General features: G+C 39.7%; 1 protein-coding gene across 4 annotated transcripts; it reads right to left on the minus strand.

Annotated features, from left to right (window-relative positions):
• Positions 1 to 26,237, minus strand: tle1 (transducin like enhancer of split 1). 4 transcript variants are annotated; one of them, XM_023343905.1, is made up of 20 exons: positions 25,507 to 26,237; positions 23,571 to 23,671; positions 22,239 to 22,302; positions 20,868 to 20,912; positions 15,073 to 15,135; positions 14,869 to 14,943; positions 10,211 to 10,427; positions 9,957 to 9,973; positions 7,837 to 7,950; positions 7,703 to 7,756; positions 6,923 to 7,072; positions 6,696 to 6,834; positions 6,132 to 6,331; positions 4,878 to 4,954; positions 4,464 to 4,713; positions 3,412 to 3,659; positions 3,097 to 3,244; positions 2,775 to 2,925; positions 2,602 to 2,678; positions 1 to 1,679 (listed from the first exon to the last, which is right to left on the minus strand). In XM_023343905.1, exons 1-20 carry the CDS (start codon positions 25,528 to 25,530, stop codon positions 1,572 to 1,574), a joined length of 2,322 nt encoding a protein of 773 aa, XP_023199673.1. In that variant the 5' UTR covers positions 25,531 to 26,237; the 3' UTR covers positions 1 to 1,571. The 4 variants fall into 4 exon arrangements, with proteins under 4 accessions (XP_023199673.1, XP_023199672.1, XP_023199671.1 ...); XM_023343904.1 differs by having other exon boundaries at positions 10,211 to 10,430; XM_023343903.1 differs by having other exon boundaries at positions 14,839 to 14,943.
• Between the last annotated feature and the right edge of the window lie 1,396 nt (positions 26,238 to 27,633).

Genomic DNA, 27,633 nt, shown 5'->3' on the forward strand with positions numbered 1-27,633 from the left:
TTAAAAAAACTCACATTTATTGAGACGAATCGATCATTTGGCTACTTTAAAACCATTTAGAATTACTCCTGATTAAATGTAAAACATGTACAAAAACAATTTGTCATTTCTACAGCATGTCTGGTAGGAAAGAAAAAAAGATATATACATTTTTACAGACAAAAAAAAAGAGACAAGGTAATGAGTTTTGTAAAAATGACAAATTCCTCCTTAACCTGAAGTATGACTTCAATAATTTAATCTTCTACTGTTAATATATGCTTCGCAAAGAGAGACCCCCCCCCACCACGGTAGTATTTTATCTCAACATGTTAGAACAAGTGACACTATCTGACAGACATTGCATCATTTGTTTACTATTTATGGTCTTTTCTTAAAACCAAAAATACCAGCTAACTCAGGAAGATTAACCCAGCTGACAGAATAATCATAGTTGGTACCAGCTTACAAAGCGTAAACTATTCAAACAATAAGACATTGAGTGTTTTGCAGAGGCTTGATGGGAATGAACGTTTAACGGAACAAGTCTGTGGACTCTTAAGCTCAAATAGAGTAAGTTCTGGGAAATAAAAAGTAAATCACAGTAAGACTGCTCAACACCTTTTCACTGATAAACAGCTTTAAACTTTAGTAAATACCCTGGAGAAAACAGTGAGTTAAGAGAGAAAATGTAAGGTAGAAATTAGATGCTAAAAGCGCAAATTATGAAAAGGGCATTAATGGAATTTGAGGATTAAATCAAATCCCTTAAACTCTTACTCCAGATTTTCACCAATTGTTCTTTCAAAACAGGATTAGAGAAGAAATATCCCCCCATTTATAAACCCCATTAGGTCCCTTTGTAACACTGAAAATTCTTCAGACAATGGACACCTTTTACATTTTTCCATGTCTGAAACTTGTGTGAATTATGTCATTGCGGCTCGTTTGTGGTATCGTTGTGTTAAATAAATCAAAACATCCCATTTGAGTCATTTTATCGATAAAAAGTACAGTGCATGGGTGGACCGCTACTGCTACAGTGCAGTTAGTAAAAAAATGAGTTAGATGTTAAGACATCTTAGATGGTAGGTGTGTCAGGAACGCCAGCCGGGGTCAAAAGTCATCAATGTCAATGCTGGAAGTACAACAGACTGATCTCTGAAGTAAAACACAGAACAGCTTATATTGTACACACAGTAAAACGTCCATCTGTTGGTTTTCTTTCGCCTGTCCTGCTCATTTCTTTTTTCCGCATTTCCCTCTGGTTGTTACAGTGAGTTTAGTGTTCATCAGCAGACTGGGGTCCGGTCTGACAGAGTTCCCCATTGGTCACCGACCAGCAGCTGGTCCATCTCAGAAAGCAGAAACTGCCAACAGCTATACGGTTCCTCGTCCTCAACCAGCAACATACGGCTCCACAAAGGTTCCCAGTGGTTACGGAGGCAAGTACACAGGCACAATAAATATCTGCAGATCAAATATTTGTGTCTTTTCAGTAGATGGAAAAGAAAAATGTGCACGCCCCTTTTTCATGAGTGGAGGTGAACATTATCAGAATTCTGTAAATGTTTGTGGGTTTTGTTATATTTTCAGTAGATGACTTCGTAAACAGTGGCCTTCTTGTCTCCTGATCCGGTAACGATGTACTTGTCGTCCACAGATATGTCGCAGCTTAGCACTGAGGAGGATTCTTTAGACTGAGAAAAAAAAACAAGCAGGGAAAAGGAAGAAGTAAGAAACAAAAGCTTCTAGTGAAACCAAAAGACTTTAGGAATCGTGTCTGGTGCTCCCTCTCCAATGTAATAGAGCAATTATCACAACATCCCTTATAAAACTGCAACACTGATGGCAAACAACTGGAGTAGGAAGGCTGCATTTTTGGTATGTAGTCTGAACTAATGGGTTTGTTGTGGTTGCATGTTCAATACACTTTGTAATCTATATTTTTGTTAGTAAATGACATATAAACCAGTTTCTCATATTGTATATTACAATGCTTTAAATGGCTTTTATTCAGTAATACAGTAATGAATCTGCTGGCTTTGTTGAAAACATTAAATGAAAAGTGGACTTCCACTTTCAGCATCAGTGGAGGCAGAGAAAGTAACAATGTTAGAACATTTTATACATATTATAATAAAATTTACTTGGATGAATGCAGTGTTGGACTTATTTCACTGATTTATTTTGCATTTTGAACTTTTGTGGATGGTGATGCTCCTCCATAGATCACTAAAACTGAACTAATGACAGAGTTTGAATGTTGGGAAGGAAACAAAAAGGTTTTCCACTCTAATCATAAGAGATGGGAAATGTGTTACATCTGCAGTAGTTATGATTCACATAAAAGTCACAAAGCTGGACCTCATTGTGGAAATGCACATAAACTGACAAATATTCAGAAGGATCAGCAATCTGACACATAAAGTACAAAGCACACTGAAGCAGCTGGTAAAACGTGGACAATATGCTGATATTTTAGTACCCTGACATGGAAATATTGAAATGGAGTCATGTTCAAAGTAGAGAAAGAGTAACGGGATGTCAAAGTTGGATGCTAAATTGAAGGTTACAGTTTTACATATTTAATCAGATAATGTTTTAACTCCTTCAACCAACCTGGAAAATACTGGCTCCATAGGGTGTTCTCCATGCATTCAGCAGGTTGTCCTTCCCTGTACTCACAAACCATTTTCCTGTGTGAAACACAAAAACAATCACATTGTCAACAACCAGCAAAATGGGAACCAAAGATAAATAAACATTCCTGAATGTGTGACAGAGTTTCCTACCACAGTAAGCAAACTGCAGGGACAGAACGCAGCTCTCATGTAGGTGAAGCTGGTATTTGTCAGGCTTGGTGACATGAAGGACCTCCACGTTGCTACTCTCCATTCCAACAGCGAGCCATTCTCCCGTCGGACAGTAGCCAAGAGAGAAGATCTGGACAGACAGGGCAGAAACGGCATTAGCTTTGAGTTTATAACTAGGTGGGAAAATGTAGCGTTGTTTCACTTGGGCTTTATTAACTATTACTTAATATGTTATATGCTAAGCAACTTTTATTAATTTTAGAAATTGTATTACAGTTGATTTTCTGATCTGGGTGTTCACCTGAGAAGTAAAGTCATGTTGCTGCAGTTGCCGTCCCTCCCTGAGATCCCAGGAGCGAACAGTATTATCCAGACCTCCTGTCCACAGCTTGGTGCCATCGTTGGAGATGTCGATGCAGCTGGCTCCATCTGTGTGACCCTGAAACTGCCTGCAGAATACACATACAAAGTCATGGTTAAACAAAGAACCAAGACGCAACATCACTCCAGAGGGAATTCAAAAAGAAATGTTGATTTCGGAGCGGTTTAAAGTTATGACAAAAAACTTGCCACATCGTCAGTTCTAGTTGCGGAATCAAAGCATCTCGTCTCTTACCTAACAAGTGTCTGGTTGTGTAAATCCCAGACTGCAATGTTGCCGTCACTGCAGCAGGAGAAGCACACTTTGGAGTCGGGGCTGATGGCCAGAGCGTAGCATGCAGGTGCTGATGATGTCAGCTCTGCTTTAATCCTGGGAGTGGGCGTGGCCAAATCCCAGATTGACAGCGTGCTCGCCTCACCGCCCACGATGAGTGTTCGACCGTCAGGGAGGAGACGGCAGGAACGAATGTAGTTGTCTCGGTTCTGATGATGTAGGATAAAAGGAAATACATGTTGAAGACTTAAAATCACACACAGAAATAAAAAAAAATTTAAATGCAATTTTATAGCAAATGAATAGCTAAGGAAAAGCTGCCGCTTTGCTCTGGAAGAGTCATGCTGTCTGTCTTCAATCTCAAGCTTTAATTTCTCAATAATTGGGAGAGTAGTTTATGAGTGAGACTCTTAGAACCCAAACTGCAGTAAAACAAACATTACTAGTCCTAAGGCGTCTGAACATCCCAGTTTTTCAGGGATTTTATTCCAGAGCTGATGAGCGTAGTACTTAAACGCCTCTACTTGTTCTCTGAAAACCTGAGGGGGGGTACATGGTAAATTACTGAGAAGTAACTTAGAAATGTTTTTCTTAAATTCCTTTCAGACCAACAAGAAAACTTTAAAGTCTTTCATGTCAAACAGGAAGCCAGTGCAGTGATTTAAGAATTTGTCTAGAATGACCCATTTTTCTGACTGTGGTTAGCAGAAGGGAATCTTTCTGTCCCATCAATCCATTGATATTTGGACTCACTGATTCTTGTGGGCTGTGGTGACACACAGGAATAAGGTTGTTTTGTAAGCACACATTTAGTGAGTCACATTGTAGTACTCTATAATTAAAGATAAATGTTGAATTAAAGTGGCCCAATAATGGATTCTTGAGGAACCCCACAATTGCTTTTTCACCCAAATGACACAATGTATCGCTTTCTTCCAACCATCCTATAAAAAAAAACAACAAACAAACAAAAAGAAAAAAAAAAAATCAAGACAACTTCAAACTTTACTCACCAAGCAATCGAGTTGTGAGACGGGGCTTTTATTTCCAGGGTGACTGATGTCCCAGACCTTGACGCATCCCTTTCCCCCTGTGTAAACATGGCGGGTGGGGTTACTGATGGTGACGGCGCACACCACCTCTCCGTGGTTCAGCGTGTTGATCTGGCGGGCGTGACGAGGGATTCCAGGTCCCACCAAAGCATCTGGGGGAAAAGGAACTGGCTGCATCTGTCCGTCTGCTGCAACGTGAAAGGAGTATGCACTGAATGCACAAAGGAGGAGAGAAAATTAATTGCAGAAAATTATGAGAGCAAAACATAGCAGACAACATGAAAGGAATATACTATACAATGACAAAACATGGCTTCTTAGGAATTATACTCCCCCCCTACTTTGCTGCATCCGAGGCAGCAAAATCATACTTACGGCTTTCCGCCAGGAATCCCTGTAAGACTCGGGGGCATTCCAGGAACTCGCATGTGAGGGTGAGGATCAAACCCAACCTTGAAAAGACGAGACACATTTTAGAAGGACAGTTCACATATCTGTCCCATGGGTAGACACCAAAAAGACATTACACACACAAGCAGATTCTCAATATTAACCTACAGAGAACGCAAACCCTCATGATCACAAGACAAACATGATTTTACTGCTTTCCTCCCCACATTGATCCAACACACACAAACTCATGTAGCTGCTAAGTACACAACTCTGAGTCAAGTGTTGCCCAGACACAGCTGTGTCTCCTAAACCTATTTAAACTGTGTAATGAACACTGAGCAAATACACCCAGAAGTGATGAGCTGATTGTTCACAAAGACCAGTGGAATGATTCTCAGCATTTGTCAACCTTTCACACAGCTTGGAAAATAAAACGCTCAGGCAGTCAGAGAAGCCAATAGTATTTCTTCCTCTACTTGTTGGAATAACGCTCAACTTCAAAGTAAATTTGTTCAAGTAAAACTACAAATACAACACAGAAAGTAAAACAACAAAGTGAACTCCCTAAATACAGAAATTGATGGCATCCATGTTTGATTAAGGTGTGACAAGTGAATTTGATCTTTATATCTGAAAGTGCAAATGTTTGATCTACTGTCAAAACCTACACTAGGCAAACCAACATCAACTGAGCTACACAGATGTTGGAGTCATAAACCTTCTGGGTACCAAAACATCAAGAATACTGCCTCAAAGTTGCAACTCATAACAAATATTAAGATAGTAAATTAAAAAAGGAGCTTAGACCCAACTGCAGCTTTAGGCCCAGTTGTGATTTTACAGAAAATCAAAGAAGAAAATAAGCAACCACTACAGAACCCAATGAAGTGTTAGTACTCAAGTCCCTATTAATCTACACCCTACTAATACCCACACTGGGGAGATATAAAATTAACTAATATTGTGTTTTTCTTTGCATTTGAGAATATTTCATTCTAATTCCACTCATGCACATTTTTAGCATTTTCAAGGTAAGTTTCTAAATTTTTCCAGCCCCATATTTGGAGATTAAAACTATACAAATGAATTTTATTACAGTTTTAATTAAAATTTTTAAGTTATACTTAAGTTGTAAGTTTAATTTAGTATGGTTTGTCTTCTTATTTTTAACATTGATGAAGAAAAAAAAAATTATTTTGTTAGCATGTTCCATAAAATGCTTAATTTTCTACTCACCATCGGTGAACGACCGTACGCCGCTACGGCGGCTGCAGCAGCCACACTCATCTGAGGTGACATGTTGTGCAGGCCTGCAGCATAAGCAGCAGCACTAGCAGCACCCGCTAACTCTCCATTCATTCCTGCTGCGTGGGGGAGCATCCCAAAGGCACCGGGGTATGGGCCTGGTACCGCCAGAGGAGTCCGCAGACCTGCAGCTGGAGAAATGCAACAAAGAGAGTGAGGTCTGCCCTCTTGTTTGAAAAAATCCTTGATGAAAACTCCGTTTTTGTCCAGGATGCAAAGAGAAATCAGGAGAAAAACGTAAACTTCCAGAAACAAATTTAGCTAAAAGTAGTAACATTACCGGGGCATTTAGAGAGTACATGTGTGCCATAAAAATAAATGACTGCGCAAGAAAACTTCTATTAAATTCAGCAGGATGTTTTAGAGAAATTAAAGAAATTCCTTTTATCCATTTGAGAAGGGTAAAGCCTTGCATGTTTTCATTCTCTTCACTCAGAATAAGGACATTTGAATTGATTCAACTTTGATTAAAACATATGTTTGTGCATGACCTACTTGGTGGATGGGGTATCTCCATCGATGGTGGTTTTGATAGGCTTGGTCTGACCCCAGGAGTGGAGCTCGGACCAGGTGTAGAGTCGCCTCTGGGTGTCGGAGTGCTAGACTTTAAACCAGGGGTCCCAGCCTTGTCTCGCTGCCAAAAGAAAACAAATCAAAGAATATAAAGACAATATATTCAGTTATTTACTGTGTTTTTCTGCAACGCAGATAGACAACTGTACCATTGCCATCTCTTTGGACTTGAGAGAAGAGGAGCTGGCCGATGAAGCGGTCGAGGCTGGACTACAAGGATCTTTTTTGAGAAGACGTGCCTTATCCAAGCCATTTTCTCTGGGGGACGGAAGCGGTGTGCCGCGAGGAGAAGCTGCATCCTGATGGAAAAACAAACAGTGAAGTACATGAGAATAAAGCTGCTCCACAGCAGTGATGTAGAGATTTTCCTGTTTACCAGAAAACCGAGCAAAGAGTCTAGATTAATCTTGTGAATAACGTAACCCTCCAAGATACCACAAGCATTACAAAGTGTGTAATTTGACTCCTCAGAACAAATGGATTTTATTTTGAAAAAGACATCACACCACTTAATAAAAGAGTGGCAAGATGAAAGTCATTATTGAATGAAAGCAAGAAGACGCCCAGTTTGACCTTTGTTACAAGTCGTGTTGATGAAGCAGCAAACATGTGGAAGAAGATGCTTTGGTCAAAGGGGAGCAAAATTAAAACACTATGTGTGACAGAAATCTCACAGCACACATTAACCTGAATACACAATCTGCATGGTAAAACACGGAGGTGGCTCCACCATGCTGTGTGTATGCTATTCTTGCACTGGAATCAGGAAATTTGGTAAAGCTTCATTGGAAAATGGGCAACCTTGTATTGTTCCATCACATAAAATCTCTATAAAATACAGTAAAGTTTCAAGTTGTAATATGACAAAATGTGAAAAAAGTCAAGGAGTATAAATAGTTTTACCCAACAAAAAATAAAAACACACTGACCTCATTGGACACATCCACGACCAAGTTGTCATCACTTTTCTCTCCATCGCTATCCTAATGGAGTTCATCATATAATCAATCATCAAGGCCTTACTTTAGACAAAAAGAGACAGAAAATCAGAAGAACTTCTCACATAATGGCTGGAATCCTTATCCTCCACTTTGCGTTTCTTGGTGTCATTAGGAAAGTCAGGACCGTTGCGGCGCTTATCTGAGTTTCTCAAACTTTCTGGAAGCAAAGAGTTGCTCTGTAGGTAGAGGACAGGAAGAGCAGAAAATAACAGAAAAAGAGATTGGAGAGAAAGATAGAAGAAAGTGGAAGACAAACATAAACTGAACAGTTTAGGTTTTGCTTTGCTGTGTGTGCATTCTGCACGAACCTGCTAAACGCAGTTGCTAATTACAAGTGCTTCCCAGCTGTGTGTAGAGCAGGTTAGAAAAACTGACTCTTGCTCAGGAATAGATTAACGTTTGGCAAAATCATGAATTAAGCAGCGCTAACACTTTAACAGCAACCTCTTTTTTCACTTGACCAAAGCAAGTCAGAGCCAAATACAAACACATGCTTCTGAAGCTGATGATTACATTAAGTGGCTCTCGAAATCTATCAGTACTCCTTCTCCTGGCTCTGACAAGCTGCACTGGCTGCAGCATGTGCGCGTGTGTGTGTGTGTGTGTGTGTGCGCGCACTGTGTAATTGACTGTGAAAGCCCGTGTGTAGAATCAAGAGTGTAACAGGCTGTCAGTGTGTGTTAGTTGCATAATATTCTAGAGTCCCAAGACCAAACACACACACAAAGACAGAGCAGTCTCCCCCCCTGGCCTCCTGACCAACGGATCCTATTGTTAATGGATTAAAGCTTCATGTTGAGTCCATTATAGTCTCAGTCTGTCAATGAAATGTGCATCCAACAAACACAAGCGCATGCACGCATCCAGCGAGGGAGCGAGCAGCACTTTGAGGGGGGAAAGGGTAAATGAAGGAGGATCGGGAGGGGGTGGCAGAAAAAAAATGGGAAAAGGGGGAGATGAGATTAGAAGAGAAAAGATGGGAGGGTGTGGAGGAAAAGAAAGGTTGATGAGGAAGAGAGTGAGAGGGGGTTGCATACTGCCAAAGTCCTCCTCCTCCAGCTGCCCCTCCCTTTTCTCCTCCTCCCTTTTATTGAAAGGTTTTAGTGAGCCGAGCCCAGATGCACTGACCCGCAAAACGCAAGCGATTCCCACTCCGCCATGGTCTTTTCCCCCCGTTTGCTTTTAGCATGGTGTCTCTCACTCACACACAAGCTTAGTGTCATATGACTGCTGCTCCCTCACTCCCACCCTTTCCCAAGCCCTCCCCTCTCAGCGGTGCTGATATTAAACACAATGAGGGTCTTTAAGCGCAGGATCAGGGGATGCAAGAGGAGGGGAAGGGAAGGGGGTAATCTGCTCACTGAGGTGTTAAATAGGCACAACAATGCAGACTAGGAGAGAAAAGTGTGTGTGTTGTACGTGCGTGCGCCTACTTTTGTGTGTGTGAGCGTGCTAAAAAGCTCATTTGGAGTAGAAAAGGAAATCTAACAGTTCACAGCAGTTCTGGGTAAAAACTAAACAAGCAGGCCAAACCTCTACCAAAGCAGATCCCCAAACACATTCAAAAACAAAAATAAAAACAGACTAGTGCAGGATGAAAGTCACTTCAGTGTGAAACAAACAAGGTACATTTATTCATAGTGGAATCTGTAAGGTGAAACAGAGGTAAAAAAAAAAAAAAAACTTAATACTGGACAGACTGATAAAGGATAGATGGACAGATGAACAGAAAGATGGACAGATAAATAAAAACTTGAAAATACACAGATTTTTTGTACTTTTTTTGCCATACTTATTGAAAGTTTTGTAAAATACTTTGCTTCAAAACTTAATCCCAGTCTTGTCCTCAATTCATAGATAATCTTGTCAATATCTTGAAAATTATACATTTATATTGCATTTTGTGAAGTGATGTAATCAGAATGTACCATCCCACTTGAAAGCACCTCCAAGACAAACTTCCCCATGTAGTGTAAAATCTATTTACTTAGAGCTGACTGTTTAAACTTGTTTCTGGCTGAAGTAAAGTGACGTTTACTGAATCAACACAGCTGAGAAACGCTAATCTTTCTCATACAACATCTCCAATTCCCCCAAACCAAACTCTCCCTTAAAGACAAAGAAAAGCAGAAAGCATGCTGCTGGAACAGAAAGCGCTGGAGCAGAAACCAGAAGAACTTACTGTGCCAGGTTCTCGCTCTGTTGCCATTGGAAAAAGCAAGCACGTGGTTGAGGTCACGGGGTCGGGTGTTCACCGAAGCGGAAAACAAAAGAGAATACATTGAGTGCATCTTTCTAGATAGCAATTTAAATTTAAATTTTAATAAACCTTGTTGGTCGTGATTAGCTGATTCAAACATTTTTAGTGGAAACATAACCAATTTCTCAACTGATCTCATATCATCTGGCTTTTTGGTGGTAGAAAAGTCTTCTTACCCCTGAGGTGATCAGGTCCTCCAGCGTGAGAATCCGGCCCACCAAGGTGAGGCTTCTTCTCACTTCCTTCCTTTCCTGCCAGATGGGGAGGAATAGCACCAAGTGCTCCTGACAGCGCCAGGAGACTTGCTGAACCACCTAGCTGAGAAGGATGCAGGCCTGCGGGATGAGGGGTGAGGGGAACCGGAGCGCCGCCATGGTTATGGGATAGATGCTGCTGCTGAAGGTAAAGCCAAGCACAAGAGAGAAAAGGAACAGATGATTAGCCGGGAGACGAGACAGGGCACTGCTCAGCTGCAAGACAAAGCTGGAGATTAGGGTTCGAAGGTGGGGCAATTCTGCAATTAATCAAGTAATCCATACTTTTCCAGATACCAATTGCAGCTTATTTTTTATTTAAACTTTATTTTACCAGGATAAAAATCCACTGAGATTAAAAACCCCTTTTTCAGTGGAGTCCTGGCCAGCTGGCAGTAACAAATACAACACAAAAACACAGTTAAAAGATGTCAAATTATATATTAAAAAAAACAGGTACATGTCATGGCATCGGCCTCCAGAACTTTTAGTTTAGATCTAAAAGCGCTAAACAAAATTAATTCATTCAGTTTGAAGGTTTCTTGCAGCAAGTTCCAAAAAGATGAACTTTTTAAAGAGAGAAGAAAACTATGAATTGACATATTACAACAGGCCTGTTGCTAATCTTTTTAGCAGTAAAAAGATTAGTAATTAAACAAACCTTAGACTGATGTATTGCTGAAGAAGTTTAAATTTTAGAGGGACGTACATGCACAAATAAAATCCTAATATTTAGGCAAAAAGATTCCAGTTAGCCTTGATTGTCATATTTTTGCATTTGGCATTGAAAGGCCAAATCCAATTTAGGAAGAAACTACTAACTCACCAACTCATGAACGAGGAGAAAAATAATTGTGTTTGAAACGCTAAAATCTAAACCACACCAATGACATAATGCTGACAATTAAATGAGCAAAAAAAGCTCTCTAGTTGTTGCCTGAAATACAACTCATCAGCTGCCAAAAATGTGAAAACCATTGACACCTACAACTCAAACGCCTCAATAAATAAAACATAGACCTCCTATGTGTACACATGCAAAAGAAAAAAAAATCAATAGTACTTTGTAACCTTATCAATCAACACTGTGGCCCAATTAAAGTCTTCAACAGATGGAATGGGATCCTTGGTGTCTGGGGTTTACATCAGCTCAACAAGCTGCTGCTTTCTTCAAGAGGGTGAACACATCATCACCCCCTATATAGTGCCTCACACACACACCATCACACACACAAACACCCCCTCACTCCTCTTTCTGAGGTCAAACACTGAACAATACTGACAGCTGGGATCACAGCCCAAAGCCTAAGGATGTGGATGAGGAAAGGAGGGGGAGTGAGGCCGGGAGGAAAAGGAGGAATGACGAAGGAGGAAAGGAAGGAGAGTCCCAGCTGCTGCTTGCACTGTCAGATCTGGTGAGGGAGCGAGGCGGCTGAGAGGAGAGGGGAGGACAGGAGAGAAGAGAAGGAGACAAGAGGGTCAAAAACAGAAAGGGAGGGCAAGTTTGGCTGGCAGCCCTGCTCTCTTTCACACCAAATCAGGCGCTCGTCTGAGCGTGAAATGTCTTTGTGTTCCCAAACATCATTATTGCCTCCTCAGACAGCAGCCGCGGGAATCCGAGCTCACTGATTCGCCGCTAGGAGGGGAGGAGGAAGATGGGGGAGGAGAGACGAGGGGGCACAGGAGGCGACTCAGCAGGGGTGGGAGGAGTGCTGAAGGTCAAACCGACTTTTATCTCACCTAATTGACTAACCCACCCCACCCTCTGAGCTTCCACCTTCTCTCTTCCTCTCCATCCGTCCTTCGCTGTCCGCCACCAACCCACAATGAGTGAAAGTAAAACTACTAAACGTTTTCTTGGCCACATGGCTTGCCTGACGCTCAATTTCCAGAGCTGGCTTGGTTTCGCCCCCCCTCCCCTTCAAAAAAACAAAACAAACAAACAAACAAAAAAAAACCGGAGAAAAACATGTCACACATGATCATGCAGACACGTATAACACTAAATAAACAAGGCAGGCACAAACACCTTCACTCAACCATCCTACTGCTGCCTGTTGTTTTTTGAGGATAACAGAAATGTATGCTCTGCTACACTTCACACACACAAGAAGATTCGCAAACATTCACACACAGATACACAAGAAGCACCCTGATGGGAGTAAATGGAGGGGAAGTATTGGTGCAGGCAAGGGGAGCCCAGTTTGTCATGGGATGTTAGTGTGAGTGGGTGTGTACAAATATATTTGGGGTGTGTGTGTGAGTGGAGGCAGGGGCAGCATGCTTCATTACACTCATTTAACTCACAAACAGGGTGAATGACAGACCGGCGTGGGAGACGAGAAGGGTGGGGGGGGTTGGGTGTAAGGACAACGTTGTGACCCCCCCCCTGCCTTCACCTCCTTTACAAACACTAAAATCCTGCAATTAAGACTCAAAAAGCAACTGCCAAATCCACCTCTCACCCCATCACACAAAAAACAGAAGCCCCCCATCAGTCCACGCCAGCTAACAAGCCCTCCCCACATTTAACCAAACCCAGTGGGATCAAACCCTCTGATCCCCCCTGCCCACTCTTTGCAAAAACAAAAGCTACATACACCCCCCTTTTTTCCCACAATTCCCTAAACTCAGACTTCTAATCCTCCCCCTCCAGCCCTGTGGCTACAAAGGTTCAGATTTTTTTTTAAAATCCTACTTGAAGATCATCTCATTCTCCAAGTGGGCAGAAACTTTGTTTCATTCTGGAGCTGAGCGTTCTCCATCAATCATCTCATCAATGTCCTTTATACTTCTTCGTCTACAAAATATTAAATACATTTAATTAAATACATCTAATTTATTACCAAAAAAAATAAATATTCCACTACTGGAGTCTAGCGAGTACCTTCAGCGTCATTCAGTGATTTAAGTGAATGTATCTGCTGATACAGAGTCTGGGTGCAACCCAAACCTTTTTCCATACTTCTACAAATTGCTGATCACATAGATTGAAGTTTAGAAAAGTAATAAAGTTTTATGGTATATGACTTAGCAACTGTGCAATATAATACAGAAGGTCTCTTCTACTCAAATTGACTAACAATCAAAATGGCAGAAAATATAATTGCAGCTCCTTTGTACAGTATAGAGCATATTAAAAAACTATGTTTTTGAACAACTCCACAGGAATGCACTATAATACAACAAACATGGCATTGCTAGAAAATTGTTGAATATTGCAACAACAATACTTTCCTCACAATTGTTTCTTTTCTATTACAGCAACGCTGCCACTGTTCTCCATGAGCTCTCTGATCATTAAGATCTAAATCAGGTGTTGGTATAAAGAACAATGAAAGTTCATTGATTAGGTCAAATGTATTATTGGCGGAGGTTTAATGAATGACTCCTGAAATAATGTGATTGTGTTTGGATTACGTGCAGTAAATTAGCACCAAGTGTCCACCATCTTATAATAGTTTGTGTGGCCGCCCTTTGGGAACCCAATATGAATAAATGAAATGGTATCAGAGTGACATACAAGATAGAAACATTTTGAAAGCACTGTAGTAAAAAAAACAAAAAAAAAAAACACAACATTGCTGTTCGTCCCTGCTGTGATTTCTGCATTTCTGTAACAAAGACACTTAATAATACAGCTTGTGATATTGACTCTAATATTTAAATCTTTCATTTTTCTTTTGAATACTATCCAAGTTTCCCATTTCATTCCTGTAAACACCTACCAGCAAATGAACCATCAGTGACCTGCAAATATAGCTACCGTAGTTATAAAAGAGCTTATGCAATACACACACAGGCGTTAACTGCTGACAAACAAAGAATGGAAATTTATGTGACAAATCGACATCAAAGATTCATCCATCAGGCTTTTTCTGCCAACACCAAATGTTTGAATTTTCTTTAAAGGTTTGGCCAGCAAAGTCTAATTTTGATCAATTCAATTTTTTAAGTCTAAAGGCAAAAACAAAAAATGAGCAATGTTCTTCAAGTAATTAAATGTAGGTAATAGTTTTTAATCCAACAGAAAATGAAGAAATTTCTGAAATACTCATTTTTTTGCATCTACATAGTTGTGCCTAATTTCTTATTTCATTTTTGATAAACAAAAAAACTTCATCAAAATTTATCAATGTGTTATGTGATAAGCAAATTGTGTGTTATTAGGTTGGCCTCTTCTTCAATCTCTGGTAGATTGACTGGTGCAGCTCTAACTTCAAGTGGTTTACTTCAGGTAAATAATACATCTAATCTAAGAGTGCAGTTACATTTAAATCAGAACTGCATTTGTATAATGGCTATTTAAAGGAATTTTTAATCAAATGAAGTTGAAAGGTGTGTATATAGACCTGTTACAACCACACAACACAAGCCACACAGACTATTGAAACCACATACAGGAAACAAAAAAAAGACCCCTTTTCTCTCCAAGGATCTTTCTTATACGTAGGCTTATGCTTTTACCACATCTTCAAAATAAAATGCATTTTTAAGGACATAAAAACATGGGATTTGTGTAAGTGAAGAGAAATTAGAGGAATACACACTGTAGGTGGAAGACCTGGCAGTCCACGTACCCCGATGACTGCGTTAAGCTCTGCCATGGTCACCTGTTTGGCCCGCTCCACAGCTTGAACCACCTGCTGCTGATGCTGTAACACATGCAGACAGACAGAACAATGCTTATGTCTGAGAGGCAGCTTGTATAACTAAAATTAAAAAAAGATGTATAAACGTCAAACAAAACACAGTCTGTTGTGGAAAGTCACACACATACTTACCTCCTGTGACAGGAAGGGAATGACTTGCGCACAGATGGTGTTTAGTCTCTTGGCAATCTCAGTCTGATGACGGAGGAGGCACATGCAGATAAAAAGAGACTCGATTGTTAATAACATAATTGCATCCATTTAGAAATGACAGCTGTTCAGTTACACCAATAAACCAATACAAGTGCAACACACACATACAGACTCATGAATTTTAAGAACAAATCCATGCACAGACAGAAAGCCTCATCTGAATATGAAGCAACACAAACACAACTTTTATCTGCACTCAAATTCATGTCAGATATTGGTTCTGATTGCTCAGAGTTCTTATTGTTCAGATCAGAACAATAACATTTTCTTCTAATTACAACTGGGGATGTCAAGTTTCACTGTAAATTTATTCTCCATGTCTTTTAGCTCAGTCTCTATCCTCTGTGTTCTTGTCCTTCTTTCCCATCAGCACTTCAACATAATCAAATCACCTCTTAACTTAGTTTTCCTTCCCCCTGTATCCATGCCAACACATCCGCCTGCCCCGAAACCCCCCGGACGTGGCTACAACTGGCTGAAACCAGATACCCCCCCTCAGTAGCTCCAAATCAGATAAAGTGTCCCATTTTATACATCATCCAATCAAACAGATACTACAACGTCCAGCGTGAGGAGAGAATCGGAGGAGCCATCAAATATCAGCTGTAATGGCTCAACAGAGAAAACGTCCCACCCAACATAAATAGAAGCTGAAGAACATGGCGCATGGAAATATATCGCCCACAACTGTTCATATGCTTTGAACTTATTCACATTTCCTCAAGCTACAATCACTGTTGTATTTTGTATTTCACAGCAAACATGTGGGAAAAGTGATCTCATCAGTTGAGCTCCTGAAAATAAACATTGAAATTAATTTAAATCCAAAACTTCATGGAAATGTTGCTGAGACATCAAAAAACTTACACTAACCACTATACGTCAGCATGAATTGTAATTAAGACATGGATTATTTCAATAAAAGTTGCTGAGATATTTGTCACCCCTTGAACCACAAGTATTTACTGGTTTAAAGAGTGGATTCCTTTGAAAATGAGGAAGCAATTTCCCTTTAAGCTTAAATATACTTGCTCTAATTGGAAAGCTCCAACACACACATACTTGGCAACTCACCAAACTACAAACCCTGCCACAGTTCAGCCAATTATGTGCTAGAATGAGCTTAAGCAGGAACCAGAGCATTCTCAATGAATCCCAAACCAAACAAGCAACTCCTTAACCTATATGACTATATGCAAAAAGTATGAAAAGATAACAACTGGCAAGATATATAATAATACAACCCAGACAAATGTAAATAAGGTCAAAGTAAACTGAGACTAAGCTAACAAACAGAGTTAACTCATTATTTGGTCTACATAACAATGTTTCAGCTTCAACATCCCTATGACCACAGTTACACAACACTCAATGTCAACGAGGATAATCTAACGCTGGAGTTTGAGTACAACTTGAAACGAAGGTTAAATTAAAAGAGAAGTCTGAAAACTCAGACAATGAACGGAAAATTCATCAACAAATATAAGTTCAAATACCCATGAAGTCAGGCTGTCGTGACAGTAAAGTCGGAGATAGCAGACAATACGTCTTCCTCTACATTTTAATGCCAAAATTAAATAATTAGCAGCTAGTTTAGTTATGCAATAGAAAATGAACTGAGGAGAATTCTGCAGCAGAAGCCTTTTAAGATCATTGTTTCAATTATAAAGCTACATGTTGTTTGCTCCTTCCAATCAACTGGTTTTCACATAGAATGTGGAGTTGAAGTCAACCCCGCCCAAATATTACGTCATTAATACACCACAGAACAGTAACAATCCATCCACATGTTTTACATATTGCTCAGGTGACTGCTGCGACTTGTTAGCCACATGCGTTTGGTTCCTTAATCCCAACTTTAAACTCTGAAAGCACACAAGTCTTGTGACCTCACCAAGCTGACTTTTATAATGTGACAGTAGAATTTATTCATCAGTGTGAGGTTTACGATCTGAAATCGGCTGTTTCATTACATTGTTTTTATTCTGGATAATGGAGATTAGGACAGTTTATACAGATGTAATCAAATTTATCTCAAATACTTGAGTACACACATTCTAATTTTGACAAACTCTTTTTAAAGATGAAAGCTACTATTTAACTCATCCTGTAAACTGACATATCATTGGTTACATACTGCAGCAAATACAGCATTTATTTTCAAAACAGCGCAAACCGAAGTCAGTGTGGAGCTGCTCTTGACATGAGATCAGTAAGCGTATGTATTTGAAATATAATCAATAGTGTGTTTATCTGCGATGAAACAACAGTAGATCAAAGGTGATTCTATTTGTGTTACACACAGTATGCAACTTTGTACCTTATCTGCCTACTGCAGAGTATGTGTTATGCTGCAGGTAGAAAGCTGTCTTTTGCCTGTTCTGTGTTGTGAAACAAATGGTACACTATAGTAAGAAACTCTGTAAATCACCTGCAACTAAAAAGAATAATCTGTAGAACGATCCGCGTTACATCATTTATGTCCAAAATGTCAACTTTCTGCAATGTTTTAATCAGAAAATGTTGTCATCTAGAAAGATGAAAATTAGTCTAAACCGATACTCATGTCCAAAGTCATCACTGGTAACTTTGTGTATCCCTTTTCTCACAGTAAACTGTAAGACTTTCTAAGGTGAAAACACACCTTAGTCATTTAAACGGTCTCACCTTCATTCTACAAAGACTCAATGTCAAGCCAGCCAACAATGCTTAACGAGCTTTAAATACAGATCTATTTCAGGCAGACTACATGTGTTCATCCATTTACAGAATCTTGTCGTAAGCCTATAATTAGCTTTGTAGAAAAGGTTAAGTGATTAGGCAGGTAGAATAGCTTGAGCAAAGCTACTATCAGGTTATCCCAGCTAATCTAACCCACTAAACAAAATCACGATTAATCAAAGTTGCAACAGACATCTGTGGCTTTATCTTTTAAAAATAACGAAAAATGAACATAGCAAGTCTACTGATATTGATCACTAAGTATATGTCACCCTGTAGATTTTGTTTCTTTTGCTTCTTGTCACACTTTAAAGTTTCATATCAACAAAAAATGTCATTTGAGCCAAAAGCAGTATAGAAAATACACAAAATAGTTTTCAAATTATAAACTCATTTAATAAGAAATTGACATTATCAGATTTCTGCCAGAAAACAATAGATTTCTTAAATAGAACCTGTCTGACAACATGAGGCAAACTAAAAGACCTCAAAAACTAACATCTTGAATGTTTGAGTCTTGTAATGCTAAATAACATTTTAGAAGTAGACACTCATTTCTACAATTGAACCTAGTAGTAGTGTGACGGTGTGAGGATGCTTTGCTGGATCTGAAGGACAGGCAATCATGAAAACTACCGTCTGCCCTCAGTTTGTGGGCTCAGTTTTTTTGGGCAAGCAAAATCATAGCCAGTGGAAAAGGCTAAACAGGGTGATAAAGAAGGTGGAAAGAAGGCATCAAAAAATTAAGAATATAGACAATCCTGTACATCCTCTTCATCAGACTGCTACACAACAACAGTGTCTTTAATCCTACCATCTACAACAGCTCTTTGAAGATTTGATTTTTGAATTGAATTGAATACGCGCATCTGAGCCATGGAGGAGCTTCGCAGCCTGAACTCCATGGACGCACACAGTCAGTGTTTCAATGGCTTTGTAAAGGACATACAAACTCTTCATGTGAATAACAAGATTCTGATGACTGGCAGAGTGAGCACATGAAGTGACATACAGTAGGCTACACGTTCGTCTTAGCATGCAGATAAAAGCTACATTAGCTAAGCTAATTTTGCTAGTTCAATACCAGGTACTACAGTAAATGTGATCTGATATTTATTTTAGTATTACACGGAGATGGGTAGAGTACTCAAAAATTGAAATCGAGTAATATTTGTAACAAACTTATTGTTTACAAGTTAGACAGGAATGAGGAGAGAGCTAGTTCTAGGTTTGTAGCTTGGTTATTGTTGTTATAACAATTCCATAGCAACTGCCTACCAAGATGGTTGTCAGTTACAGAGTATGCGCAAGTGTGACGTCACAAGAACAATGTCTAAAATTTAAAAGTAGCAGGACCATGATTTAAAGCATACCACCAGCAAAACCACATCTAGTGTAAAACACTGAATGCTCCAACACTAGATTTACTCAAGACATGTTGGAAATTAAATTTGTTTGATTTGAAAACTCTTAAGTATGACAAAACAGCTAAAACAAAAGTCATCTGTAATACTTTTTTTTACAACAATGTGTTTTTTGGAAAGCTTAATTTTAACAATACATGGCAGCCTTCTAATTGAGACAGGGGGGTTAAACTAAGTTGAGGATAGAGAAAAGTTTTGATTCCCACATGAACACAAAACGAGTTCAAAAAGAACAGACTTTCCATTACACGTATAATTGGAGCATTACTACCACACAACCCCCATCCCCCTGTACATCCCCAGCAGGAGGTGGGTTGTTAGTCTGTATCCCCGTACCACCCGCCCACAGAAGCCTGTTGCTCTGACAACTGCAGCCCCAAGCTAATGACCTCCCCTGGAGTTTTAGTGTGCGTGTGGGGGTGTCTGCGTTTGTGTTTACGTGTTTGAACAATAGGAGGAGATGCATCTCCCTCACAAAGAGTGAACGCCAGCTTTACGTGGATATAAAATGAAAGAGGAACAGAGTGAATAGAGACAGGGTGAAGAAAGGCGATGGATGGTGGGGGTCCGGGTGAAAGAAGAAAGAGATCCCATACCAGTTATTGGAGAGTAAGGAAGTGATGAGAAAAAGGAAGAGAATTGGAGTATAAAAAGAAAGGCAACAGAGGAGATGGAGAATGTGAGGGGAAAAAAACATTAAAGAGAAAGAACGTGAAAAATAAGGAAAAAATTCCCTTTTTTCAGTGAAGTAGCCAAGCCAATCCACCTCCAATTTCCTCTGGTCTGACTGGTCGATAGCTGTGGTAATTACTGGCAAACGCTCTCAGCTCTGCAACACTCCTGTGGGAAATGTTGGTTTGCGTGTGTAAAAGGTGAGCGCGTTCCCTCGTCAACCATATTTCTTAGAAGTTGGAAATGTGCGGATGTTTGTGTGAACTCTTCTGTAAACATGTCTGCGTTCATGATTAAATACATTTTCTAAACCACATTAAATTATTCTCATTTGAATTCATTATACAAAGTTTAGAGACAAGAGTCCCCTCCAGGAGGTACCAGTGTGTATATTAAACATTCTTTACTGCATTGCATTCGAGGTTTGAATTGACTTTAAGCTCCCAGCTCCTCAAAATAAATAAATAAATTTAAAAAATAGAGGAGCAAGCTACACTGTATCTCCTCGGTTGGCCTCCCGTTGATCGATTCCTCTGCCCTCCCCAGCCCTGCCCATCTAATGTAATAAAGCAGGCCGCTCCCCTAGACAGCACCAATCAATCTACAGAGCCATTCATTCTGCCTCCGGGCTCAGCCGGCCGGCCCTAACTGGGGAAATGGAGACAGAGCCCCATCGATCACAAATAAACACACATCCACACATGGGCAGAGATACAGTGTAGCACACATAAACACGAACCATTAACACACAAACACATTTGCACGCAGACACACACAAGGACACATCAATATGCGCACACACTAAATACATCAAAACCCCGCCACGAGGAAGTGGAAGAGAGAACGTAGGGAAGAGACACAAGAAGATATAGTGAGCAGACAGATAGGCAGCCATACCTGCTTATGCATTTCAATGTTGAGGCCGTATGACATCTCATAGTACTGAGGAGAACAGAGAGTCAGAGGGTTAGCATCAACTGTCACAATAAAACATTAACGCGTAAACCCAACTTTACAGATGAATGTTCAGCACTACAGCATCTTATCACTTAAACATATCAAGTCTGTTTTTTATTTACGTTGTTTCCCATAAAACAACCAGAAAGTTTGATTTAATGACTAAAAGGTGGCTGTATGCACACTAGAAAAACTGCTAGAGCTCAACTGAGACAGCAGTCATCCCCAAACATAACTTGTTTGAAATGTTGTGCTGAGTAACATTCAAATGAGTAAGCTAAACATTCCCATGCATCATCAAAATATTCTATTTGGATATGAGTAACAAGTAAACAAAAACCTTAAGGACAAAGTTTAGCGTATTTATGCAAAAAGAGTACTGACATTTACCCTTGTATGTAAGGGCTTGGTGACTGCTGTCTTTTAGAGAATCTCTCAGGCAGTTCCATCTGTTTGTTTGAAATCTTCTATGCTGTGTGACCTAAACTAAGCACTAGTCATTTTAAATATGAGCTGCCTGGTTGTTCAGTCCCTAAATCAGCACCCAAAGACTTGTGTCATTCCTGGCAATGCTCATCGAGGTGTGACTTTGAATGATGATTTTACACAGATAAAGAGGATTTTGTTTTCTGTATAAAATCAGAAGTGCAGAATTGTAAACTTGTTTATTGTAGATTATTGACTGCATGGGTAAGCAATGTCAGACGTACAGAGATAAAAGCATTCCTTTCATCATGAGATACTTTTAGAAATAAATGAGTCAGAAATCTAAACTTTTCAACTAACAAACAGTAATAAATGCAGGAGATTGGTTAACTGAACACACATGTGCAAACACCTGTGTCAAATAAGGATCTACAGCAGTCATGTCCTAATGGACAAAAAATAAACAGGTAAACAATGAAGTCATATTTAAAATGTTGGCTTTTGCTGTTATACTCAGATGTATGTACATTTTCTTAAGAGTTGATTTTACCGTTGTGTTTTTGTATACCATTGCAATGTTTATTATTTTTAAGCTGATGTTATATACTAACAATTTACAGGCATGCCTCAGGAAGGATAAGACAAACATTTGCACATAATTAAAACAAGAGGTACTTCAGGTTGCTGTGGTTTTTATACAAGCCTTCTTCATTTAGGTAATAAAGTATCCACATTAGTCATTTCCCTTTCTTTGAAAAGATTAAAGTTCACTTTTACATCTGGGTAGGGAACAACATGATCTACCCCAAGGACACTTATGCAGCCCTGCTTCAGTTCGTCATGTGGAACATTGCAGGGCCAATAAAGTGAAAGCTGGGATCTCACCATGACATAGTGTCTCTGCATCTCTGTTTTTTCGCTGGCCAGCTTCTCACACTCCAGCTTAAGACTGTAGGGAAAAAAGAGTGAGTCATGAGTTGTACATTCACACATCTTGTCAAAAGCAACCATCTCTACTTGAGCCTCCATTTAGTCACCAAAGCAAACATGTATTTCTGCTGTCAAATGTTGAAAATCAAAGTGTTGGATATGGGAGGTTTGCCTCAACTCTGCTTTATCAAGATGTGAAGTTAAAAACACAATGTGGTACGCTGCCAACCCACACCAAAAACACAAAAATGCCTGTGCATACACAACCACCACAAGGGAAGATAACTGCACACAAACAGCCCTGGCCTATAGTGCACAACTACTACTACACACACACAAGGAAAAAAATCAGGGGTGATTTATGAAACTGAGCCCACACGCCACCCTTTGGCTCTCACCCATCACTAAGGCTTAGACCTACCGCAGTCTAAGAACCAACACTGATGCCTGCTGCAAATGTGTGTGCTTTCATGTTCATGTATGTGAACCTAATCCAGGTTTATGGGTTAGGCTGAAACCAGAATTGCTGTTTTCTTTGTGGTAAGAGGGAAATGACTGTGGGTAGGGTGAGATTCATAGTTAAAAAGTAAAGGACAATGTGGAGGGATTTCTCTGTAAAGACAGCTGAACTCTGTGATTGTCTGCTTTAGAGGCTTGGTGTAAAACCTTCATTTTGGATAAAGCTTGTAGTCAGGTTGCCTTAAGGTTTCCAGAGCTATCACTGCTGCTTTGTTGCTGTAGGATTAGACGGTGGGAACATACTAATCCCCTTCTTCACTTTTCCACTTTCTCCTAGAACAATCTTTTTATGTACTATTTGAAAAAAATTGTTGCAATTACCTGGATTGTCTCTGGGTTTTTTCTACCAGCTTTCTGTCCTCAAAATACCCATTTGGTCACAGCAAATATCTGCTGACACCATGTCTGGTTCTGCTGAACATTTTTTTTTTTTACAACCAACACTAGTCTTTCCTTACTACCATCGCCACACGCATACTCAGGATGAAGGGTTCTTACAAATTCAGTGACTCAATGCAGTTTGCTGGATCTGGCATTATGTGAGCAATTGGATTTGCCTGTATTAGATTATAACTCTGATCATTCTGTATGTAGTTGAATCTGCCTATAAAGTCAGACTGGCATGGATATTAACCTGCTTGTATGGTAAAATGCCTTGAGAAGGCAGCAGTAGTTGTGAATTGGCACAATATAAGTAACCTGAATTGAGCTGCATTATCCAGCTAATAATAATAATTATAATCTTTATAGCTATTGTAGAAAACATACCTGTGATATTGTGCTTGGAGAAACTGGAACTCCTCCTTTATCCGGTCCAGTGACTCTGGAATGGTGAACTTGAAGGGCTGACCTGGAGCCTGATGCGGTGTCTAACACAACAACAAACAGAATCATCAACAACATCATTATAGCCTATCACTGCTCAAAGGGCAATGCCTTAAGAATCTTATAGGAACAATATTTATATTCAGGAATTTAAGAGAAGAAAGGACCAGGTCTGATAACTTGCAACATATCATTTATATATTCATACGCTTTCTTTGGAGTTTTCTTTAGTCTCCCTTTTTAAATGTTTGTCACTCACTCCTGTTACGATCCTTAAACAATAACAGGATCACCTGTTTAGCTAAAAAAGAAAAAAAAAGGTGTTTTAACCATCTCAGACTAAGTGTTTAGATACTAAAACAAGCATTTTCTAACACAGATCCAGATATTTAATGGTCCGCTGCCCACATCTGGCTAGATGTTCCACACAGGTGCTGTCAATAGAAAACACTGCATGAATGTGTGTTACTTTTGCAAGCAGATCCAGATGCCTTGCTTATGTTTTAGAAAAGGGAAAAAAAAAAAAAATATATATATATATATATATTTTTTTTTTTTTTAAAGCCAAATGTGTTCTTAGCAATACATTGAGAAGACATTTACCCTATTAAGAGTCTCGCTGCAGTAGATGCCCACAACCTGGCATGGGCACTAAAAGGTCATATAGTAAGCACAGCAAGAACAACTTGATTGCCCTGCTGTGAAGTATTTATTTTAAAAAGTCACAAGTGGTTTTTATTGTGGAGAACAGACTGCTGTTATAGAGATGTCTGCTTGAATAAGATTATGAGAATAAACATACAAATACTACAACTTTGATTTTCTTTTGTGAGTAATTTTTTCTAAACTTAATTCTTTAGAACATCATGTTTCAGTAAGACTCCAGATAATTAGGAAAATCTATGATTTCAATATAACTGCATTGACTCCAAACTCTATACCTTCTCCACAATGTTCCCAGAACTCTTTGTGAGATTCAGCATCTCAGCCACTAAAAACATCATGTGTAGACAATCAAGTCTATCCAACAATGTCTATCAAATATCCTAACAAATACAGCATCCAAGCCACGCAATTGCACGGTTTCACACATTGATACAGTTTGCCATGCGATATGTGTAGCTCTTGTTTTCAGCTTGACGTGTTGCAGTTTTTCCCCCCCACATTCAGTTATGATGACTGACTCATAGAAACAATTTTTCATCCAGTGATCCTCAACTGGAATCATTGAAACTCACGTGGCCCATTGGGAAAATTAACCGTCCACCCATCCAGTATCACAAATTAGCTTATACAAGGTAGTTATTAGGTACAAAGCTACTTGAAAATGAATTTAAGCAGAAACTTACAGAATTATAATGTTTTACCATTACAACACACTTAAACTCACAAAATAATGTAATGAGGAAATTTACTTTGTGCTTGAACTATTTTTGTAGTGTTGAATGATTTGTGTTAATGCTTTAAATACAACTGATTGCATCTAGTATGTAAATCTGCTTGATAGTATGTTTAATTTTTAGTGACTTCAACAGACTTGTTTAATGATGCCCTTTTATTACTGTCACTTTTATCGTAATTGAAATATAAAAAGACAACATGATGATAAAATTGGAAGTTTATCAGCCAACCTCAGTGTTACTCCAAGGGGCCTTCCATTTGATGATCCCTTACAAACCTTTCTGCTGGCGCCCCTGTTAGCAGGCGCACATTTAAAATATCCCACAACTTTTAAGTTATATTGGCCGTCAATCCACTCTGTTCCTCTGAACAAATATGGGATGGTATTCGCACAAGGAAATCTAACGATGAGGTGCAAGAGGAGGCGTAAACAGTCGCTTACTGCCAGGTGAAGCATTGCTGGAGGGAAGTAACTTACCGGGTGTCGCCCCTGGGGAAACATCTTCTCTCTCCGGGGGAAGGAGCGCTTCAAACCCCGCCAAGGAGGAATCAAAGAACAGGGGTATGTTTAGAAAGCTCCAGATCAAGGAAACAAATCCATCCGCCTTGTTTATGATGGCCAACAATCGTTTATTTCTCAGAGACACCGACCGCCCCCCAACCCCCTGCTTGCTGATCTGAATTAATTTACAGACCGTTTCCTCGCCGTCTCTCGGTCCTTGCCTCTCGGTGCGCTCCAGCGGCCGCAAATCAACCGTGTATGCACGGCAAACGTCTCATTAGACAAAAGGGTACGAACCAGGTGAGAAAGAAAGGAAAAACCTCGAATCCACCTCAGGCACTCCGGCGTTTGTCTTCAGGTTTAGCCGGAGTATTCCAGGTACAAAGAGCCCACCAACTCAATCAAATCAAAAGGATAACAAAGCCACAGAGCCGCAAACTGTCGGTTCTCAGCGAGAGCATCAGAAACATATCCACACAAGTTAATTGCTGTGAAGAGTTCCCACTTGACTCGCCGCGGTCGCTACTTGGCGGTTAAACAGTCAAAACAACTGGAATATGTATTTCCTCAACGGGTTTCCGTGGAAAATGGAGTCCGTTTGGATTTTACGAAAAAAGAAGGAAATATATTGTTAGTTTTGATAGCGAAAATCCCCACAGTGGTGCGAATGCTCCTATGTCAAAGCAGCGCTTTACCTCAATGGCAACTTTCTCACGCGGTTTCACGCTCCCAGACTAACCGAAACTACAGCCCCGCCCACAAGATGACTCCTGACCAATCAGAGCTGCCGCTCCACGTGGGGATAAGGACCTGGTTTCAGAAGTAACCAATAGCCGCAACGCAAATCTCCTCGGGTCCGTTGACCTCGCGGAGCTACGCCAGTGACGGCCAATCAGAGCCCTCTAGAAGCTGCCATTTCTGGAAGCGGCGGGGCGGGTTAGAGCGCTGGTGTAGAGGCGAGTATCAGCTGTCAATCAAAGTAACGTGGGGGCTCAGCGGGAGGAGAGGGAACATACGCATGTACGTAAACACGCACAGGCAAATCAACCCAAACACAAACCACAAATATTGTTCTTTTAGCGGCTGTAAACCTTACCAATAGTATTATGGCAATTCATAAAAGTCGTCCCTTTCTCACCTCTTTATCTGGTAGCTATGTCTATGGACTGTAAAAATCATCCTACTGATTTGGGGTCAGAATTAACATTTGCAAAACACATGTAAATAACCAGAAAGTTCACCAGCAAAGAGATGAATCATTGCCCAAGGTTATCCTGCCTGCAAACTTTAAGGACCAGTGTAACAGAATTGGCCAAAAGACAATACAGTCTTAGTAAAGATGTAGTAAAGATGAGTAATACTAAAAATTTCTTTGAAATTAAGATTGGCCTTATCAAGTCTAGTCCACATATTTTTTTAGTAAAAGGTTCATTCCAAGGGGAGATTATTGTGTGCCTTGTAAATTATCAGTGCAGTATTGGCTTCAAATTTAAATGTATGCAGTTTGGTAAATATTTCAATAGTGGGATAGTAGTCTCCGCCATTTATAAGCCCAGTTGCTTTTCTTTCTGTTAACTGGTTTAGTTATGCAACAATCAAAATGTTACTTCATTTGTAGAAGAAAAAGAACTGCAAACCAAAGCAATCTGGCCCTGTGAGAAAATGTACAGCCAAAACAACAGCTATAAAGCCATTGCCATAAATTTTGCACCCCTCATTTGAAAACTGTATTTTGTATTTATTCAGGTGAATTTCTTATCCAAGTAAGACAGAATAGATAAAGAAAAAAGAACTATAAGAGGATAACAAAGGCAATTCTTTCCTATGTCATGTTAAGGGAGCTGCATATCTTTTTGGATTATTTCCTACCTTGTCTACATGAGGTTTTAACTCAATTTACAGTCAATTATCACTCAGATTCCATGGACTCTTCTGTTGAATAAAGAAAAAAATCAAATTATGCTGCTCATCTGTCGCAAGTTTATGCAAGTTGTTGTATGCTGCAGTAAGTTGTAGAAACGGATCACTTTGCATCAGCTTTTTATCGACAAAAATAAACGAAAAGACTGAGTTCATTGAGAAGTTGACCTCATTATCTCTTAA

Source organism: Xiphophorus maculatus, chromosome 12 (genome assembly GCF_002775205.1).
Source record: "Xiphophorus maculatus strain JP 163 A chromosome 12, X_maculatus-5.0-male, whole genome shotgun sequence".
Taxonomy (NCBI): Eukaryota; Metazoa; Chordata; class Actinopteri; order Cyprinodontiformes; family Poeciliidae; genus Xiphophorus; species Xiphophorus maculatus.

Coding starts and splice junctions, on each gene's coding strand:
- tle1 (XM_005794873.3), bottom strand. CDS start 25,530: ATGTTTCCCCAGGGGCGACACCCG. Junction 23,672..25,506: donor TTCCCCAGGGGCGACACCCG/GTAAGTTACTTC, acceptor TTGTTGTGTTAG/ACACCGCATCAGGCTCCAGG. Junction 15,136..20,867: donor ACATTGAAATGCATAAGCAG/GTATGGCTGCCT, acceptor CTCCGTCATCAG/ACTGAGATTGCCAAGAGACT.